Genomic DNA, 22,667 nt, shown 5'->3' on the forward strand with positions numbered 1-22,667 from the left:
ATGAAAACTGATTTACTGTCAGAGTTCTACAACTAAGGCTGGGGTTTAGGAGAAAAAAAAGGGTGCTCTGTCTACCTGCTCCATATCAAGGGCAAAAACACGCTAAGAGATTTGAAGAGATTCTTAAAAGAATCCATCAGAAAATTTCAGAACTACATTTATTTTTAGCTTCAGATTTGGAATTTGGTTAGAATTTTTTTCTAAATTGAGTCTGGATCTGTATCTATTTTGAGACAGGATATAGTGTGTGAGAATGCATTTCTGATCCATTCCAAATCTTTTCCTGAGTATTTCAGAACTTACAATTCTTCTGTGCAAGAAAAGACGGACAAAGCTCACATTCATCCTCCTAAACATTCTTGTAAAGACTACGCCGTAAATGGTTTACTCCTTAAGGATTTGTTTTGATTACATTATACCAGTTTTAGCAGCCTTTGTTAGTAGAGGTACTTGTGGATTAAGAGCCCATCTGACAGTAAAAATAAAATTCAGGCCTTATAACTGCAAACTTCTGATTTATTCTTAGTTGAGCAGTTGGTTTGAGGAAAACTTTGCTTGTTTTAGAAATAAAATATATTAGATTTTAATAGTACAGTTTGTTATAAATTTAAAAAGAAGGTAGATTTTTTCTGCCTCATGGACTATTTTTAGCCTAGAAATAACTTACTGTTTTCTCTTCAGGAGGAAAAGAGCTGTGGATCAAGTTCTCAGATGCAGTGTTATTTTGAATATTAAAAATCTGGTACATAAAAGACAGTATGCAGGTAGAAATCTGCATTGCCAGCTGCTTGTCCTTGTATTAGATCTGAAATGGAAATCCTGCTATTTTTGGAGCCATTTTAACTCACTGCTTGGTGTTAAACTACTGAAACGTGTGGAAATTGAAGTCTTTTTTCTCTCTGTTTTCAGATATCTGCTTATGAGGATTCAGTTGCTGCTCATCTTGCAAAAATTCTCAATTCTGATCAGCACTCAGTTGTCATATCATCTGCCAAGTGAGTTGATCGGTTTTATGTATAATGTGTGGGATAAATCCCCTGTGTAACATCATCACCATAATAACCTTCTGCCTAAGCCTGGTTTTCTTGCAGCTGGCCTGACTGGCTTGGCTTAATGTATCTTGATTTATATCTTTTAGAGTGGATGCTTTTTCTGCAAAATTTTTATATGCTACAATTGTAATGGATAGCTTAATACTAAACACATCAGAATTTAAAGAAATCATATAGTATTGATATAAAATGATTTTACATCACTCCAAATCAGCATGCATTGTAAATATGAAACTTACTGTTACTAATGTGAATATGTGATCTACTTTACATTACATTTCTTCTGGTTTGTTTTATGCATATCCATATCTTTAAGAGGACAAAGAACTTCTTCACCAACATGAAGCAGAACTTCGCTAGGTAGCTTTGTCATAGCTCTGTCTATATCAATTCAGTCAACAGTGGTCTCAGACAATAGGGGTTTTTTCCCCAAACTGAAACACTCAAAAATGAGAGATAATTACTTGGCAAATCATGGACATATCTGAAATCAAAACTCTTCTGTGTATTCCTTTTCTGTGAAAAAAAATCTTCTATTTTACCATATGCAAAAGACCAGTTGTAGAATCTTCAAAAATACATCTGAATGCCATTACGTCTCTTTTTTTTTCTGCTGAAAGCAAGTTAATAAAATTTTATTTTAAAGTATGTATAGCACATGTTGAAAATTAAACTGCAGGATATTATTATAACTCCAGATTCTAAACTGGTTCTGTATCTTGTTAAATCTATTTAATTTCTGTCAAATAAATTTCAACCAAATGAACAGTACTAAGTAATTATCCGCACCTCATTAGTAAGTTTGCTGTCTGTCTGCAGTGTAGGTAATAAGAACCAAGTCTTTCTCTGGTTTACACAATGAAAATTCATTGCAGCCACTGTAGTTTACATAGATACGCCTCAGGGTCAGCTGTGGTTCAAAAGCATGAGCTATGCAGTGGGACCTGTGTGGCCATATGCTTTCACCTAAGTGCTCCATTAAAGTCAGTAGATTTTCTCCATGATTCCAAGGCTCCATATTTGCATGGGAGTTTGGAAGACTGTGTGAAGTTATCAAAGTGAATGCAAGTTTGCTAACTCCTCTGGAATAGGTGTACAAGCAAGGGAATGGATAAAATTAGTTGTGTTTGTTTCAGTTCTTAGAAATAAGAGACTTGGATACAATGTGTGCAAAGGCTTAAATGAAAAGGAGGAAGAGTTTTTGTTTTAAACTTATCACTTGAATTTTGCAAGCCATGGAAAATAGTGTCATCTACTTTGCAAGTATGATTACAGAGTTCAGTTTCCAACAAGGATGTTCTCTAGCAGTATGCGTATAAATAAATTTCCATAAGGATTTAATATTCACAATGTATCTGTTTTATTTAATTTGATTTCTCCCATCTTCTTTTTTTTATCTGAAGAATATTATGTGAAACTGTAAAGGACTTTGTTGCCAAAATAGGGAAGACTTACGAAAAACCAATGGAAAATGCAGACGAAGCTGATGCTATGGCCATTAAAGTAAGTCTCTGACTATGTTCTGGTTTAAAGTTGCAGGTTTTTTAAAGTTTATAGCTCATGGGTGTTTAATTTTCTAATTGCTTCAGGATGCCCAGTTTAGCTTTCATTTCAACCAGTGACTTGAAAATCCTTCTTTTCTTATTGCATAGAACAGTTACTTACAAACCATCTTTAAAGTCTTAAGATCTCTATAAACTCTGTTTACACCTTTTTCCTTCATACAGGATAAAGTTTGTAGTACCGTACATAGAGATAAAAGGAAATATTTTGTATTAGGAGTTATACTTTTAGGGATTAAGTTAGCTACAGGAAAACAGTGGGATAATGAAGAGAGAATATGCTGGGAGAATGAAGGGAAGAGGGACTACAATGTTAAAAGTAGTGGTTTAAGCTGCAAATCGTAGAGAACATGTTGCAAAGGCATTGGGGAAAAAAAAAAAAACAAAAACAGAAGGATTTGATATGAGGCACAAAATTTACATGAGCTGAAAAGAAGAGGGGAAAACAAAATCACTAACAAACCCAGAATCAGGAAATGTACTTGCTAAATGGCAACTTGTGGTTCATGTTTCTATTCAGTGCACATTTTAGAAAATGAATTTTTCTTTTTTACTGTTTCAAGGCCAGACAATGTTGGTTTCCTTAAGCACAGAAAATCACCTCTTTTCCAGTGTACCTAGAGAGAACAACTGCTTGGTGATGGATAGAGGTGTTTGACAGTGGTTGGTTCTGACTTGAGCCTCTTTGCTCTGTGACAGCTCACTTGCTTAAATATCCAGCTGTTTTGCAAAAACAACCCCATGTGTCTCAGTCTTAACAGCTGGGCATGTCCCTGTAGATTATCTCTCCAAAATGGGATACTGAGCACCCATGATTTCTTATAATGCATGGTATGGGCAAATCTGTGGTGGTTCTCCATGCTGCAGTCCATCAGGAGAGGAGTAAGATCTAATCTGTACCCTAGTTATGTGGCAGGCTGAGTTTAGCATGGCGTGTTATTTTAATTCTAGTGTAGAGTTTTTTTGCTATAATTACTCTAATCTAGTTGATTGTCACAGGGTTTGTCTGCAAAAAAAAGATGCAGACCTACTCATAATATGATATTCCAAAATGTTGAACCTAGGTTTAGATTTTACATAAACAATTACATAGATGCTTAGGACACCAAAAATGTTAAATATAATCTGGTACTTAATTCCCTGAAAATGTTCACACGTTCACTGTGTGTGTGTATTCTTTTCCGCTTTGTCTTAGTGCTCTGAGTTAAATGAGAAGCTAGACCTATTGCTCCAGGCTCTTCACACAGAAGCCCAGGCTGCTCCCATTCTCCCAGGCATCACTCCCCCCATTGTAGAGGAAGAAGCAGAGGAGTTTTCAAGTGAAGAATCCTTGTCTGAAAGTAAAGAGCAATTAGCGGAGTGTGTCTCAAAGTCTTCCACCCAGAAACTCTTCAAACCAAGGGAACAGTTAATGCTCCGGGCAAACAGCTTGAAGAAGGCTGTGAGGCAGATCATTGAACAAGCAGAAAAAGGTGCACATCAGCAATGCTTTGATCCTTACTGATAGAATAATGACGCTTAGCATAAATTTTCATTATTAAAGTTTGATTTCTACATTCTTACATAGATAAAATTATGTGCTTATTACAAGCTGCAGGAAAAGAAATGCAGCTTGTTTGGATGTTAATGACTGACTGTCTGCATATATGAATACATATATATGCACATGACTGCTCATATAAAAGTGTGCTGTTTTTATAACTATTATCCTCCACAAAATGAAAATTTCTAGCAGCAAATCTTTATCAATGGGCAAAGGATTGCTAGACTTTAACTGAATTGGCAATAGAAATCTTTTGTTAATATTTTTAAGCTTAAAGCTACAGAAAAAAGAAGCTAATTTTCCATGTATGCAGTTTTTCTTTAAAAATCTTGAAACTTTGTCTTTTTTTTTTTTTTTAAATAAGCAGTTGTGGATGAGCAGAATGCTCATAGTGAAGAACAAGTGAACCAGTCTCCACTAGAATATAACAAAGAATTGGATGAATCCAAAGAAGAGGAGAAAGAGGAAGATACCAAGGAACTTGAGTCCATATCAAGTGAGTAAATTAGGAATAAAATAATTTAAAACTATGCAGTCTCCTTACAGTTGCATTATGGAGGATAGCATCCTGTTTCATTGGAAATTAGTCACAAGTTTTAATATATTTGGATAAATAAAAGTTAGGGGAAAATATGCTGGAGATGACATGAACAGTCTCTTGGAATGTATTTACAAAGCTGAGAAGGTAGAGAAAGGGGAGAAAGGTGCCTGCCTTTAATCCAGTGTTTACACTCACCTTTCTGCATAAACCTGAGTAGGGACTAGAGCCTAGGTAATGGTGGCAATAGCATGTCTCAGTCATAGGCATTTTAGGGCATATTATAGGAATTTCTGTTGAAGGGGTTTCAAATGTGTGAAATGGACATATTTATTCATTGTATTAACAACAAAACCCTGATGTTTCGGCTGGGAACTTGCCTTGAGGCAGTTATTGGAACAGATAGAATGAATATTTAAGTCTTCTGTATGAAGTGGAACAGTGTAAAGCAGGAAAGAATATCATAGAAACTGGAGCATGGAAGTCTCCTGAGAAGTGGCCGTGCTAAGGTCACCTCCTCTATTTGTCTAATCCAGAACAGAAATTTGAACCAAAGTCTTTGATATCCTATAGCTTCTTCCCATGAAAAATTTCTTGCGTTGTCCCAAATACAGGTCATTGGTCCAACTAGTTCCTTGCAGCTATTGGCTGCTATATAGCAAGCCACTGTACCAAACTACTCTTGCTTTCTGAGGTGTAGAGCCCCCTACCTGCCCTGTCCTTGGTCAGATGGCCTTTATCAGCTGCTGCTCTCTGAGTGCTCCTGCTTTCCCGTAGGAGCATCATTCTGTCCTCACTGTGGGGCTCTGCAGGTTACTGTCCATGAAAAAGGAAGACAACGTGGGTAGCCCATGCTGGGTTTTAAAATGCAACAGAAAGAACCCAGTTGTATTATTTGTATCAATAATTGTACAAAGCAATCAGAATATTGAGTGATCTGAGTTTCAAACAACTTGCTTGGAAGTAGCATTTTCCTAAATGGCTTCATAAAGCCCATTTTGTCACTAAGCTTTCCTTTTGGCTATTCACTGGTTACTGTGTGTAAAATGATATTCAGAGAATACTCGTTTCCTGAAATAGCACAGTACTAATTCCCACATTCAAATGATAGGGTAAAATCTCTCCTTCATGTGTCCTTTATGAAATCTGCCAGTGAGTGGCTGCAGTGGAAGAAGGAAGGATGGTTTGTCTGTACGGGACCCTTACTCACCTCCTCCCTTGCTTGGTTTTGGCACCAAGCCAGTCCAGCCAGAGGTCATGTTTGGACATTTTCCATCACAAACATCAATCCTGCATTTTGTGTAGACTGGTAGTTCGTGTGACAGGTTCGTTCAAGAGTCTCAAGCTGTGTAGTAATTTTAGGAAAGCTGCTTCTTACTATAGGTGGAAATTTCAGTCTTTGCCATACTATTAGTGGACAGTGACGCACTGCAGGTGAGGTCTCAAGATGAGCTGTGAGTCATGGAGAAACAGCGGTAGCTGGTGGGCAGCAAAACTCATCCTCTAGATATTTGTTGTGCACTTCCTGTGGCAAAATGAGCAAATTCGTTTGGGATTTGCATTCCTTCTGTTACCCTTACCCACACCAACGTCCTTAAAAGGTGGTGTCCTCATCTGTTGATTCAGAATCTCACATTTCCTTTTCTCCAGGAATGGATGTCAGACTTTCTCCAGTGATTATCTCTTCATTGGCCCCTCTCCTTTTCCCTTGGCTATAGGAATCAATGCTTGTTGGTTGTCCAGTTTCAGTACTAGATTATAGAGGGTGCTGGCCCTAGGGATGACCCAATCCTACTGCCATAAATATATCATAAAATAAAAATATACACATATGTATATCCATATGTAGAAATATATATAAACCCCTTGTTTCTTGGTGATAAAATTTCTGTGTTTATTGGGGAGCTGTATTATTCTTCATACATCTGATATGTGTGAAATAGAGTGCATATTAATGCTGTCAGTGAAAGATAAGTGTTTAGGGACAAAGCATAAAACATGAATTCAATTATCTGCAGTGAAACATCAGCTTTACTCATTAGGGCTCTGTTGTTTTTATCAGAGCATGAACAGCAAAAGTTTATCTTTATTGCAGTTATCCCCATGAGTCTCATCTGTCAAATAAAGAGCAGCTGCTCTGTTGATTTTCCTATTTAATATAACTGCCTTGTTCCCAAGTACAGAGAGAACAGAGTGTGTGAACAGCGTTGTGAATTTTTCAGTAGCATTATGAAAAATGAATGTTAATTTTGTTCTGAATATTGTATTTTACCCTCTGAGGATCTTCCTGACCATTTGATGAGGGTAATATTTTTCCATATGTTAATTACCTTCACCTAAATATTTAATAACTTTGTTAGATACCACTTGCAGTTTTTATTCCTTTTCATTTTTTAACACTATTAAAGTGGTTTGTTGTGCACAGATACAAATCATTGTGTTGTATTGTTATCATGCAATACTATAGCATTTTGTGATAATTGCTAAGGCTGTTATACAGATGTTAAAGTCAGAAGGAGCTGTTAGTCCACTTGGTCAGACCTTTCATATAAAACAGTCCAGAAAATTTCACCCACTTATCCCTGTCCTGCATCTAATAATTTCTGTTTGACTTAAGCAAGTCATCCAGAAAGATGCATTATCTTTTTCTTGGGATACATGAGGGTGAAGAATTTGCCGTTTCATTGACTGTTCCATGCTAGATTATTATCAGTTTAAAAAAAGTGAATGCCCAAATCCTGGCCTGAATTGATCTGAACACAATTTCTAAACCCTGGTTCTTGTTACTCCCTTTGTCTCTGGATTTTCCCACTCTGCATTTTCTTTCATTAATGTTTTTCTACAGCACACCCACGTTACTCTCAGGCTGAGTTATCTTGATTGACATGAACTGATTTGTCCCCCTCCTGCCACAAAACCAGTATATTTTATCTTTCCCACCACATTTCTGGTGGTGTTTTTCTTCTACTTTCTTGGTGCTAGTCCTAATCATTCTGTTTTTGCTGAATTAGTTTTCAGGGTTTGGGAGGACTATATGAGATTACTTAGAAATAATTTCATTTTTCTTTCTGAGCTTCTTCAGATGGTCAAGACTGAAGGTGTCCTAAGCTGAAGTACTTTTAACATGTGACATAATTTGGAGCAGAGGTAGCCAACAAATGTCTGTCTATGGTCATCTGGTGTGCAAAAGCTTTCTACATGCACATGGAAATGCTATAGCAAAGCATTCAGTAATACACAAACTTTCTTCCCTGGAGCACCAATTTCTGGCTATGTCCGATGGGGCTGAATTTCACAAAGATGAACTTCCCTAGGCTAAAGCACACACTGGCATATTCTCTCAGTCTGCATGAAACAAGTTCTGCCAGGAAAGTAAATTACAGCACCTGAGGTCCGCCCTCTGAAAAACCTATTGTTCATCAACTCCAGAGGCAGCCCCAGGAATAACTGGCCTCGCTGAGCTACCACTTACTCTTTGTGAACATCTTCCCTTTCCCCTTGATTTTCTCCCCCTTCTTTTTCCTGAGGCTTTGTCACCAACAATTACATCAGCTAAAACACCATGTTATCTGTCACAAAGTTTTATTGAGCCATCTTCTGGAGAATTTTAACAAATAAGTTATTTCAATTATTTTGGGAATTTCTGCGGGTTTTTTAGTGAAAAAGAAAAGATAATGGGAAACTGGTGCTCCCACGATCTCTCTAACTGCAGAAGACAAGTATGTCTGAACATGTCTTTTTCCCTTCCCTTGCAGTTTTCAGTTTGGCTGTAGATAAAGATGTCAGAGTTTTGTCTCATGTTTTCAGAAACCTGATGCAGGCAGGGGGCCCATTTTAGCTGCTTGAAGCAAATAGTGTGGTTGTTGATCAGGTATTTCCATGGCCTATGGGTCAGAATAGCTATCTATATTAAAATTGTTATAAATAATAATATACTATATGATATAGGTATATTTATAAGTAAGTATGGATTGAATTTAAGGTTAAATTCATATTACTTCATTATCATGTTTATCAGAAGCTTACTACAGCATTAAATACTATTGCTTTTTAAGGTAGGTATAATGCAGTTTTTGCTAGTAGCTTGAAGTATAAGTTAGGAACTCCCCGTATTGAATGCTGTGCACACTTGTTCATTTTAATTTGTGCTTGTCACATGATCTGTTTCTGAGTTTTCTTCCGTGTATTTAGAAGAAAAACTGTGGTGTGAGAAGGAAGGACATTTGTCATAGAATAGTAACAGATTAATGCTTTTGAAATATTTTCAAGACTGTAAAAACTGTGTATTTGGTAATATCATAATAGGTCTAGTAAGTGCTCTTTTACTTCTTCTGCACAGTTAAAACTGCACCAAGATCTCCAGATCGACGTACAAGCCGAGGTGTCCATTCTCAGACAGGCTCTTTCTCTGCTCCAGCTTTGGCTGCAAGCAAGGAGAACCTCCCAGTGCTTAACACTAGGATTATCTGCCCAGGTAATTATGATTTCGAAATCTGCTGTTCCTTATACTACTTTAATATTGCCTTCTGTGCCCCTTCTTGCTGTCAAATAACAATTTTTACTTCATGCCCTGAATTTGTTTGAGCCAACATACACATCTTTGTGTTGAATCATATAGTAGGAGAAGCAAAATAATGTAGAAGGTTCCTGATAATTTAGCACAACACCAGATGTAGCAGAAGTGTTGTGTTTGATTCTGGAGGATGAAAAATGAGATTCAGGATCTTAAAATCATAGAATCACAGTGGTTTGGGTTGGAAGGGACCTTAAAGATCAGGTAGTCCAACTCTCTGCCATGGGCAGGGACATGTTTCGCTAGATCAGGTTGCTCAAAGGCCTGTCCAACCTGGCCTTGAACACTTCCAGTGATGGCGCAGCATCAGTAACCTGTTCCAGTGTCTCACCACCCTCATCATAAAAAATTTCTTCCTTATGTCCAATCTAAACCTACCCTCTTTCAGTTTAAAACCGTTTCCCCTTGTCTTGTCCCTACAGGCCCTGATGAAAAGTCTGTCAGTCTTGCTTATAAGCCCCCTCTATGTTTTGAAAGGCCACAATAAGGTCTCCCTGGAGCTTTCTCTTCTTCAGGCTGAACCAACTTTCTCAGCCTTTTTTCATAGGACAGGTATTCCATCCCTCTGACCATTTTCTTGGCCCTCCTCTGGACCCACTCCAACAGGTCCATGTCTTTCTTGTGCTGAGGGCCCTGGAGCTGGACACAGCACTCCAGGTGGGGTCTCACAAGAGCAGAGTAGAGGGGGAGAATCACCTCCCTTGACCTGCTGGCCATACTTCTCTTGATGCAACCCAGGATGTGGTTGGCTTTCTGAGCTGCAAGTGCACATTGCTGGCTCATGTCCAATTTTTCATCCACCAGTGTCCCCACGTCCTTCTATCATTCATCCTAATCAGGGGAGGCTATGAAGGGTCAGAGAGGGACAGAGCTATGTGAAGTTCAACCCTCTGAATAAGAAGTGTCTGTAGATACCTCTCTGGAAGGGGATAACTGAAACTACACAAAGCTGCTGTGCAGTAAAAACACTTAAACCCCCCCCGCGTTCTTATCCAAATGTAATTAATACTAGGGAGCACCGGTAAAACACGTGTTTTAATTAACTTCATTAGTATAGTTAAAACATAATGGAACTGAGCTTACATTTTTCTCTAGGTCAATTTAAGTGAAAGGTTTTAGAAAGTATTTTTCTTTGTTTAAATGCATTACACAGTGTTCTGTAGAGTGACATCGATATTAGACAAGGTAAGCATGGTGAAGCTGTGATCTTTCCACAAATTAAGTTAAACTATGACTTTACCAGTTATAAAAATGATAAGGGCATTCCTTAGGAATATTTTCAAAGGAAAGGACCAAAGGAAAATCATGGACAGTTTGGAGAGGAAGATTAAACTAAATAAAAAGATCTAGTAGTCTTTTTGGATTTGGTTACTATGCCAGCCAGTGATTGTTGGCCTGAAATCCTGAATTTTCTTTGCTTTTTTTCTTTCTCAATGGTGGTATTTGAAGAGTCAGCCATCACACCGCAGCATAGCTGCCTTTCTTCTCAAGAGAGCCAGACACCTGAAAAGATAACTAATATAGGTTAAAATTGAAATAGAAATGCAATCATTCCCTATATAGATTTAAATAATTTTGTCTCTCGCTATGTGGCTTATATTATGACAATATATGTTTCTCTAATTATAAAATACAAAGTGTTTTTTTGTTGTTTTTTTCTGTTTCCTTTTTAATCAGGTTTGAGGGCTGGTCTAGCTGCTTCTATTGCAGGAAGTTCAATTATTAGCAAAATGTTGCTAGCAAACATCGATCCATTTGGTGCTACGCCATTTATTGACCCGGATCCAGACTCCCTGTAAGAAATATTTTTTTCCAAATTTACTGTTTTGCTTTAGTTTGCTTTTCTTAACCTTTTTTTTAACCTTTTTGTAATCTTTTTTTTCATTGTGAAGTTCTTGTTTGCTTTCATTCAGACCTCAGGTTCTGAAAATAAGTTGGATTGTGCCATTTTAGTTATGAGTAGGCAAAATTGTCTTGCAGCAGCAGAAATAATAGGACATGTTTCCTCACAACCCTTGCTCACTCGCTCTGGGAGGAGGAGGACAAGAGTCCTTCACAGCTGTGTTTTCCTGCCCAAACTGGTGGTCTGAATGCAAGCTCAGCTGCCAGCAAGATGTTGAAGCAGGTCCTCCATCGTAGTGGAGGAAGAAGAGTGTTCCCCTAAGGACTGGAGCAGTGAGATGGAAATTTTGCGTCCTAAGCTGTCTCTGCTTCCCAGAACAGGATGCAGTGTTGGCAAAGTCTTATGGATGGTATCTGTGTTGTGGGCCACAGTTCCCCCAAAATAAAACACTGCTGTGCCATCAGCCAAACATCTAGTGCCAGCATGCCTAAATGCAGCCTGGGTGCTCGTCCTGGTGTGGTGCCGCTGTCTCGGAGCCATGCCCAGGGCAGCTCTTTCTTCGTATCCCACTGTTATTTTGGGTATGGTGGAGATAGTGCTGGATGGGGTGTAGTACAGTTTCTTCTTTGCCCTACAGGAAGTAACTTGCATTTGCAAAGGAGCTAGCACCCAACCTGTCTCTTCTACCACCATTGGGTTTCCTCAGGGAGATTCAGAGGAAACATCTCTTGACACCTCTTGGTTGATGTATCTGTTCTGAGACCAACCACAATCTTGGTCAAAGCTCTGTGTGTCCAGATACTGTACAAATGTACACCTAATTATCTTTTTTGTTCTAACAGGGAGGGATATTCAGAAAAATGTGTCATGAACAACTACTTTGGAATTGGGTTAGATGCAAAAATTTCACTAGAATTTAATAACAAACGAGAAGAGCACCCAGAAAAGTGCAGGTAACGTAATTGTCAGTAATAGAGCCAAGACATTTCCATTATTTTCTTTTCATTATCTCTTTATCTGAGTTTCTTAACTTTTCTCATCCTACAAATACAAGACATACTAATGTGTGTATTTCAATATGTGAGTCTTGTTTTACCTGTTTTCAGAAGTCGGACAAAAAACATGATGTGGTATGGAGTTCTTGGCACAAAAGAGCTACTGCAGAGAACTTACAAGAACTTAGAACAAAAAGTTCAACTTGAGGTAAATTTTATTTATGGGCAGAATGAGTATTTTTGCTTCCACAATGTGTAATGAAGAATTGGGGTTTCCTCTTGAAACCTTTTAGAGTCCTTGTGTCAACCCAAGCTGACCTCAAAGGCACTGTGTAAAAATGTGCTATGTAAGAGGTGGTTCCCCATGTGATTTTTTGGAGAAAAATGCCAGTCTTTTAAATATCCCAAAATACCCAATATAATGTTTCTTGTAATTACCGGGTTTTTTTAAAAAATAAAATTACTAGATAGGTAGGATATGTTTTGTAATGTTCCCTGCTGCAAAGGGGGAGACCAGGCTTTAAGGACAATAACAACAATGAACATACTCTAAACAAAAGGAAAGAGATAAGGAGTCTTAATCCTTCAGGTTAATTTTAAACTGTCTCAAAACTTGATTACACATACAGGGAGAGCACACAGATGATCTTAGTCAAAAATTCTGACAGAAAAGGGGAGATTCTGAATGTGCATCGCAAGAAGCCCAGCTATACCAGTAAAGACTTTCTCTAATAGGTGTTTGAGACAGTCACACAAAAGAAGCAAGATATTATCACAGCAAAAACGAATGCAGTGTAAATGATCTAAACATGGTTATTTTTTGTCTTTTAAGTTCTAACATCAAATTTAAGTCGTCTTCACATTACGGGGAACTTAAAGGAGATATAAATGATTATCAAATGCAGAAAAAGACTACAGGAAGGCTACAGTTATTTTCACTTCCAAAATACCTAGGCTGGGTTTTGACAGAGAACATATGTAATTTCTCTTTTTACTTCATGCTAAGTATTTCAAATGAAAGTTCACAATATTTATATGAAGATAACGTTTTAACTTGAAAGAATAATTTTAAGTTACTGGAACTCTTTCTCTGAGATTTAGGAGGATTTTGTGTAGTAGTTGACAGATTGCTGTTATCTAAGGACTGACTAATTATCAAGGAATTATGCAGTAGTTAGCAAATATAATGACAGGAAAGAATGTTATGTATGCTGCAGATAGCATTCTAATTTCAGAATCTTTTGAATAAGATTCAATAAGGCATTCAAATCTGACCTTTCCATAATTATTTTTGAATATTTCTGGAAGTAAACCAGCAAGTAGAAATTTCATATTTAGTATTGCCTTGCATAATATTAGCTTCATGCTAAAATGTGTGATGAGGTGCAGAGCACTGGAAAATTAAAAATACCAATTTCAGAAATTGGAGGCAGACCTCTACAAATGGCTGTGCAGCATCTATTAAAGTAACAGCATATTTTGGATGCTGTCACATTTTGATTAAAATGTTGAATTCTGTCTTGTTGCTGATAGTAAATCATAAAAAGAGAGCACATTCTGGAAATAATTTTACATCTCTTTCTCCTCCTGATAAAATTGCTACAGATTTTGGCCTTATTTCCTGAGTATTTCTATTGCATCTGTATGATACTAAGATCCTTCTGTGGGATCGGTGACTTGTGGTAGTCTAACAGTCTTCTTTAAAGGCAACTTGACCCACAAATTCATGATCTGCAAAGTGACACCTGCATCCAGCATTTATGACCTTGTGTCGTGGTTTAACCCCAGCCACCAATTAAGCATCATCCAGCCACTTGCTCACTCCCTCCATCCCAGTGGGATGGGAAAGAGAATTGGGGGAAAAAAAACCAAAACAAAACAAAAACTCGTGGGTTGAGATAAAGACAGTTTAATAGGACAGAAAAGGAAAGGATAATAATAATAAGAATAATTATAGAATATATGAAACAAGTGCTGCACAATGCAATTGCTGACCACCCACTGACCAATGCCTAGCCAATCCCTGAGCCACAGTGTCCCCCAGCCAACTCCCCCTGGTTTATATACTGGGCATGACGTCATGGTATGGAATACCCCTTTGGCTCTTTTGGGTCGGCTGTCCTTGCTGTGCCCTCTCCCAGCTTCTTGTACACTCCCAGCCTCTACTGGCAGGGCAGTATGAGGAGCTGAAAAGTCCTTGACTTAGTACAAACACTTCTTAGCAACAACTAAAATGTCAACATTATTGTCATCCTAAATGCAAAACACAGCACTATACCAGGTACTAGAAAGAAAACTAACTTTATTCCGGCTGAAATGAGGACACCTTTTATTTCCAACTTGTTTCAAATCCATGCTTGTGGCACTGCTGCAGGACTGCACTTTTGACTCCCAATTGAATGGTTTGAGGTCATTGGGCTCCCCTCTACAGGCAGTTGTACTGCTGTAAGTTAAGACTGATTTCACTGATGTCTGTAAATTTACTCTTGGCCATAAGTAGGGTGAGATTGACTTTTGTTATCCAATGATAGTGTTGAGTAGGACTTGGAGTTGCTCATGGGTTTTGGACGATAAAGTGGTAAGACTGAGTGGTCAGTCGTAGGAGCGACATCTTACCTGCAAAATCAGTAACTGCCCACAGCCAGGATAACAACTGTGGGGTCAGTCCTAGATTTGTCCTTGCATTTTTAGGAGGAGAGTAAAGTTATTTTTACAGGAAGCCAAACATACAGTGCTAACAACACTTGCATTTAACTACGTGTTTGTGGCTATGCCAGAAATATTCTTGGATTTTTTACTTTTTTTTTTTCCCCTCACTTAATGGATTTACCTAAATAACAAGTGTATTGCAATTTTGGGAATGATGATGTAGGATGGAAGACTAATTATTGAATGGGTGGATGAAGCTTGTTGTAATGTCCATGGTGATCCTACAGCATGCACTCAGGGAGATAGCTTTCTTCATTGAAAAAAGATTTTTAATCCTTGATAGACAGAGTATGGTCTAAATGCATGAGGAATTTCACAATAAGGGATGTAAAAATGTTTCTTTGAAGAGTCATGGAACACCTTTGCTGTAGATACTACAGTATCTGCATGTTTTTCAGCTCTGGAAAAATTGGTGCAAAGACTGGGGAGAAGAGGTTTGTATTAGAGGTTCTTCACATCATGGAGGGAATAATCTTCTCTGTCCTCCCTGCCAGCTCTGTTGAAGCTTCATGTGTTAAAAATGGCTCATTACTTTTATCACATTATCTATATACTGAATGAGTTTTATCCATTACAGTGTGACGGGCAGTACATCCCCCTTCCAAGTCTGCAGGGCATAGCTGTGCTAAACATTCCCAGCTATGCTGGTGGGACTAATTTCTGGGGTGGAACCAAAGAAGATGATGTGAGTAACATTAAAAACAAGTAACCTTCTGGGCAAAACCAGCAATAAATACCATGAACTGCTCTTCTCATTTAATATTATTAGTAGTAGCATATAGTTTGGATAGCAACTCTTATTCAGGGAGGCTGTTTCAGTTTAAACACTACTGTCTTGTTGATTTTTATTGAAAATATATGCCATGATTTTTCACTGTCTATTGCCTTCTGTCATTTCCATTCCAGCAAAATGTTCATAATAAGGTTTAGTGATTTTTTTTTTAAATGGCTCTATGAGTATTTTTAGACACTAACTTTATAAAGAGAGACACAAATAGTTTCTCTCTATAATGTTTTACAAACTCCTTTAAATAAGGTTTCTCAAAGTATAAATTCCTCTCTTTGCTATATTCTAACAATAAGCAAGGTGGACAAGGATAATCACTCGTGGTTTATACCTGAATTTTCCTCCTGTTCTTCAAACAGCTTTGGACTAAGGGATGGTGATTCAGAAAATGAGGACTGATGCATTTAGTGACTGATAATTTAGTGAGGGTAGTAATCTGTTTTTTACATATTATTTTCAATGAGCTTCTAAAATACTTTAAGATACCTTTTCTTCCCTTCTTCCTCACACATCCTAAGAAATGTTACACTACACGGATGCCTAAATGTCTTACAACTTGGAGCAGTCTTACTGCTGCCACCCACTTCATGCACAGTGCAACAATTGTAATCACTAGCAGATTATCCTAATTCTGCATTTCCTGATTTAGTGCATGTGAGGTCCCAATCACTTAAAACTGTAGTTGCAAATTAGCTTGTGATTTTAATGCAGACAATCCAGGATTTTTTTGCCAAAATGCTTTTAGTTTCCTCTGAGTTATTATCCTTTGTTTTTTTATATATATACACACATATACAAAAGTCACAAAAAATTATTTAAATATGTTTCAATGTCTTTTTTTATTTTTGGTATATGTCACAGGATGGCAGTTGTGTTTACTTTTGGCTATGGATATCTAAAGTTTTTATGTAGTCCGTGTTCATATTAATAACTTGAAAGCAGCTCCAACATCTGCTCAGCTCCTGTTCAGGAGTTTATTTTTCTCCCTGGACTGCCTGACTGAAAGAGAAGATGTGTCTTAGCTGTCATACTGGTATACAGTAAATGTGTGTGTCTTGGAGCAGTTTTACTGATATTCTTAGTCTTCTGGTAATCAGATGTGCCAGCAAAGTGACATGTTTGTTCTGGACAGAATTAGGAGCACAATTCACTGCTTTAGTGCAATCTTGAGTGACTGATCATCAGAAGTGATGGTGGTGGTCTGCAGTGCTGCTGATTCTGCTTATCTGGAGAAAAGAAAGATGTTGCCTTGACATCTGTGACTATTCCTGAAACATTATTGGTTAGACAAGCAGGGCAGTTGCATGACAACCAACTTGGGGAGGGCTTGTTTAGATATGCATTTTTGGTGTCCAGAAGACAGGCTGGAAGCATGACCAGTGACAGGAAAGAAGGGAATTGTTTCTTGAACGTTGATCCATAGACATTTGGTTGCCTTTTATAAAAAATAAAAGGTTCGTTTTCAGTACAGATATATTTTACTGATGGAGAGACAGAGTAGACTGGATTGTGGTTTGTCCATCCTTTTGCTAAAATGGAAACACAAAATAAATTAAATTTTAAAACTACTTAAATGCAGAACTAGCCCTGTAAACATCAGGTATACTTGTTAAAGCTGGATCAAGGACTCTCCATACTTTTTATCTTGGAATAACAGAATCACCGTCTTCTCTCTTTTCAAGAAGTTCACATCCCTGCGTGAAAATCAGAAGAATTTCTATGAAAATTGGAAAAATTCAGGTGGAGAACCCTTTTGCTTCAAAACACTCTAGACTCAGTAAAATTGCACTTTTGTTCTTTGACACTTACCTGCTCAATACCTATTTGTGCAAGCCTGGGATGCTCCGAAGGGAAGTGCTACCTGGATGTGGCACTAAACTATGGCAACTGTGCTGTGCAGCCCTTCCCCTGAGAAGCCCTCCTCAGCCTCTTGGCCAAAGCCACCGCTCACTGCACTGGGGTGAAGACTTCCACTGGCTTGCTGGGCAGCAGGGGCCAAAGTCTTCCACCCTGTTCCCCATCCTCTCCCTCCCTGAACCATTGCTGCAGACACTATCTGGATTACACAGTTCTGGATCCACACTGTCTTATTATTCACTTCCAGGAAATCCTCTATCAGGAGACATGACTGGACTAGTTGTGGCTTTTGAGCTCCTTTCAGGGATTTTCTCCAGTCTGGTCTTGGGCGTCTCTGATGCAGCTTACTCTGCCCAACGTGCCAATGGAGTCAGGCTGAGCACCGCTCAGAGGCATGATCTCTCTACCCATTAAACTCTTACTGGAATGATTTCTGCTGCTGATTTTTCTCCCTTGTTGCTCCCTGTTGCATATCAGGATGAAATGGTCACGCTTGAAGTGACCTTAGTGTGGTATCTCCTGCCAGACCCAGTTGAACTCCAGCCTACGACTTGTCCTGTGGCATGGGTGAATTCCCCTGCAGGACACCAGGTGGCAATGGCACACACAAGACTTCCTGCGCTTTGTGTAAGCTAATGGAAATTCAACGTCTTGTCTGGATATCATGTTTGTTCCATACAGAAGCTGTTTTCATATTTACAGTGGATAATTGCATACAGCGCAAACAAGATCCTCTTCAGTATGAAAGCTGTATTTAACAGAGCTGAGTGTGGACTCAGAAGTTGGTTTCCAGAGAATTCAGAATATAAGAAGATAAGCACTTCTGAGAAGAAAGACACCATTACTCATCTTAACTTCAAGAACCTCTTAGATATTAAGTAGATTAACCAAGCAGAGATTTGAATTGGCCTTTCATCTTGCCTTGAAAAACAGTCTGCATGCTGAAACATGCCATCCTTCCTATATAAGGATATGTCCTCGTCATTCAGATAGTTGAAATGCTGTTAGCATTGCTGTTTTAATATAACATTTGCTTACCGTCTATGGTATCTTACTCCTATGACTTTTGAGAGACAATGTAGTTATTCTACAGTAAATAAGTTAGAGCATTTAAATGTTGAAAATGAATCTGTAAATGAATCTGTGTTTCATTGAACATGCAATCTAAGCACTAGAATTACCATCAAAAATGGAATATTTTCTTTTCCTTTCAGATATTTGGAGCTCCATCATTCGATGATAAAATCTTAGAAGTTGTTGCAGTATTTGGCAGCATGCAGATGGCAGTTTCAAGAGTCATCAAACTGCAGCACCACAGGATAGCTCAGGTTTGTTTCCTCCTTTGAAAGCGTACAACATGATCGGCAGCAGTTTGGGATGCTGACAAGTAGCAGTACTCTTGATGACCACCACCCTATACATTAATAAAGTGCTGACATTGTTTAAATTTTAACGGGTAACAAATTGTCTTCAATGATGAATGAAGTATAAAAATGCTTCATCCTTGAGACAGTCCTGGAGGGAAGCCACAGCTCCTAGTAATCCACATATTTCAGGTAGCCTGTCAGTTTCATTAGTATTTATTGCTCTGTAAAATAATGTGTTTGTTCTTTTCCAGTGTCGGTCAGTAAAGATCACCATACTTGGCGATGAAGGGGTTCCAGTGCAAGTCGATGGAGAGGCATGGATCCAGCCCCCGGGAGTTATTAAGATCATACATAAAAACAGAGCTCAGATGCTAACACGAGACAGAGTATGTTGCACAAAGTGTGTTATGAGATACCATTACCAACATTGGTTTCTTTAATAATTTGATTCAGTTACAACATGAACAAAACAGTGCTTACAAAAATGTGTTATGACTATTTATATAACATGTAATTACAGTTATATAATTTCTATAATAAGCTGGATAGAGAATTGTTCTTTTGTATAAGTGACAAAGCTCTGTTAGCTTTCATCAGTTTTATTAGTGCTATTCCTGTATTCTTATTAATATATAGTAAGAATGGTTAAAATTTTCTATTTTATGTTTTCTATGTTTTCTGTGTTTTCTGTTTTCTGTATTTTCTGTTTTCTGTATTTTCTATATTCCCTCCCTCTCTCCCTCCCTCCCTCCTTCCCTTCTTCTGTTGCATAAATAGCAAAGTTCTATAATGTCCATTTTTCAGAACAACTTTCTGCAGATTTATCTCCTGTGTCTCTCTTTGTCCTACTAATCTTCCCTCTCCCCCATGACCCAATCTCAGACAGAAGAGACACAAGCAGAACCTAATCACAGAGCCACTGAAGAGTTCATGCTTGTCTAGGATTACTGTGTGAAAAGCCTAACTGCCCCTCAGTTCTCTGTCCACTAACTGGATGTTGAATTTAGGGTGGAGTTAATGGCATTTGAACTCTATTTTAGTAAATTTGTAACTTTTTCCCACCATTTTTTAGGTTTCAATCCTGTATTAGTTTCAGATTTGGATCTTGCTATCTGAACAAAATGTATTATCACTGTCTTTGTGTTCTTATTGTTTTGGAAGACACTTTTTTGAGGATAACGGTGGGGGGAGACAGAGCAAGCTTTCAGAAGTGACTTATTCTCTATACTAAGTTTAAAAAACTTAAATGTTATTTATTATTTATAACTTGTATCAATTATATAAAATTTAAATTAAAAGTTGTGTATTAAATTAATTTTAACTAATTCTTTTATAAATTAAAATTTATATAAAACATAAAATTGATTTTTTTAATAAGTAAGAATACTCCAAGTGCTGTGAACTGAATGTATAATTCATTTTGATTAGGCCTTTGAAAACACCCTGAAGTCTTGGGAAGACAAACAGAAGTATGATTCCTGTAAACCTGTCATTCGATCTCCCTTGTACCCTCAGCAGGCTGTTGAGTTGGCTACAGAAGAAGAAGTTGCACAGATTCATCTGTGCTCACAAGCTGCAGAAGAACTTATTACCAGGTACAGTAAAATTAATAAGTTTGGATTGGCAACGTAGACACCAAGACTGAATTATTCATGTAAATGCATACATAGACTTAGAAGTGTATAATTTCTGGTTTTTGTTAATGTTTAGTTGCCACTCTATCAGTTACTTTATTTTTAAAATTTTATTTTATTTTTAAGGCTCAATTCATTTATATATACTCTTCTTACATATTTCTGTAATTTTATTTTTGTGTGTTTATGTATTTTTTTTCTTGTGAAAACCTTTCTGAAGGAGCAGAAATGGAAATGGAAAACTGGAAACCTTCTTTGCAGAGAGGCTTTTGATTGAAACTTCTCATTTTACGCAAAAGTAAAAATATATTTATTGAAAAAAAACCCTTAAAGTCAACTTAAGATGTCAACAGAGTGCTTGTATCCACCTGACATTAACTTCTTCAGAACTTATTTCTCCTTAAAGTCTTGTTACTCACAATTTCAAAAAGATGAGCACTTTTCAATGAATTTGAAAGTTTTCTTAAAATATTGTACAAGTGAACAGTTAACACACCAATGTTCAAGGAGCCCAAATTGCCAGACAAAATCTTCATACCTTTTTGCATTCATCCACTTATTCATTATTATTGCAGCTTTCTATTTAATTCCTAATGCTTAAAATCCTCATCTCTGTGCCTCTGGACACTTCAGTAATTTGTATGGTTTGAGGTGCTAGTGTGCTGATGGTATAAAACTGATCCCGCACCTTGCTTATTTTCAAGAACTACTTTCTTCCTGAGATGCAAGTATTTTAATAAAGAAGACACTTCCATTTTCACAGAAAAAAACCCCCCTTTTTTTAAGAAAAGCGCTTTTTTTTAAAATCAGAACATTTTATAAAGCTGCTATTCCGTTCATCATAACAGATTATTAAAATTCATTATCAAAATCAATTCTTGGAGTATGTGTTGAGTTGCACTGATAATATAAGAAAGGATTTGAAAAGCTACATATTGTTTTTATAATGTACTGGTGACTTAAGTAGACATAGAAGAATAATTTGGGTTATAATTACCCAAAGTGAAGTTTAACCAAGACAGCTTAAAAACTTTACTGTTCTAGAGATAGTCCTGAGGTTGTAATTACAGCTGGACCTCCTATAATCTCAAATGATTGCAATCAATTTTAATGTTGCATCTGAAGGATATGCCTTGTGAAATAGGTGTAATGGTTTTTAAGATAACTTCAAGTAAGTTATCGTAATGTGCTAGGTTTTTCCTCTTATAGTTTATTTGAATTAATAGCCCCAACGTTTTTGGTACAATTTTTGCATAGCATTTGTGTTCTAAGATAAATAAATGTGTCTCAGTATTCCATAGCAGAATAAATAATCTGAGTATCATTTGTATGAGGTGATGTATTGCTTGAAGAGATACTTGTATTTCAACTCTATTTTTCAAATTTCAATTGTATTTTTCTCTTTTATATTTTTCTAGGATCTGTGAAGCAGCAAAAATACATGGCCTCTTGGAGCAGGAGCTTGCTCATGCTGTTAATGCGTGTTCACATGCATTAAATAAAGCCAACCCAAGGTTTCCTGAGGTAAAGGAAAAACAGATTTATGTATAAGTAAATAAGCCATAATATCTGTGTGCATAAGCTTGTGACTGTATTGTACTCCCTGTCCCCATATTAAAACAAGTTGGATAATAATTCTTGAAGCTTTTGTTGAAAAAAGACTTCTAAATATCCATAGACATGCTCAAATTTTAATGAAAATGCTGAACAGATGAATGGATGTTTTATCTTGTCTCTTTTTTTGCCACTCCTCTAAGGTGAAAGTAAATGGAAAGTTACTTCTGATTTGGAAGGTGCTGCTGTGTATAGCACATGCTCTGCATAGCTCACGTGCATAGGGAAACACCCCATAGCTGATGAATTTGGTCCTGCTCAGTGATTCTGAAATTTATTAGTAATACCAGGAATGGGAGTTAGGAGAACTGCCTTTTTACAGAAGTATTAAAGAAGAGAGTTCCCTCCTGGTGTTAGACTGATACAATGTAATATCTGAGAAGGCCGAAGATGCAGTTTCTGCCTTCATCAGTGTCCTCCCCAGATGATACTCTCTTTTGTGAACATTGGACGTTAGGGACATTAATGACACTTAAAACGCAGACGATCTGGGTGTTGTTGCAGGGGGGAGCAAGTAGTCAAAAAGGAGATAGGGAATTTGGATTAGGGGCAGGGTAAGAGTATGTCTGTTGCCTTTTGGAAGCAGTCAAGAA

At 37.4% G+C, this 22,667-nt stretch overlaps 1 protein-coding gene across 2 annotated transcripts in view; it reads left to right on the forward strand.

Annotated features, from left to right (window-relative positions):
* DGKH (diacylglycerol kinase eta) overlaps positions 1-22,667 on the forward strand; it is a 173,595-nt gene that overhangs the window by 126,934 nt on the left and 23,994 nt on the right. For both annotated transcript variants that reach the window (XM_074815606.1, XM_074815605.1), the window contains exons 13-25: positions 910-995; positions 2,456-2,555; positions 3,810-4,086; positions 4,525-4,653; positions 9,035-9,169; positions 10,946-11,063; positions 11,954-12,064; positions 12,218-12,314; positions 15,393-15,500; positions 18,674-18,787; positions 19,078-19,212; positions 20,255-20,421; positions 21,879-21,984. In XM_074815606.1, the coding sequence (XP_074671707.1) occupies positions 910-995; positions 2,456-2,555; positions 3,810-4,086; positions 4,525-4,653; positions 9,035-9,169; positions 10,946-11,063; positions 11,954-12,064; positions 12,218-12,314; positions 15,393-15,500; positions 18,674-18,787; positions 19,078-19,212; positions 20,255-20,421; positions 21,879-21,984 (1,683 nt within the window). The remainder of the gene's footprint in view (positions 1-909; positions 996-2,455; positions 2,556-3,809; positions 4,087-4,524; positions 4,654-9,034; positions 9,170-10,945; positions 11,064-11,953; positions 12,065-12,217; positions 12,315-15,392; positions 15,501-18,673; positions 18,788-19,077; positions 19,213-20,254; positions 20,422-21,878; positions 21,985-22,667) is intronic.

The sequence above is a fragment of the Strix aluco genome, chromosome 2 (assembly GCF_031877795.1).
Source record: "Strix aluco isolate bStrAlu1 chromosome 2, bStrAlu1.hap1, whole genome shotgun sequence".
NCBI lineage: Eukaryota > Metazoa > Chordata > Aves > Strigiformes > Strigidae > Strix > Strix aluco.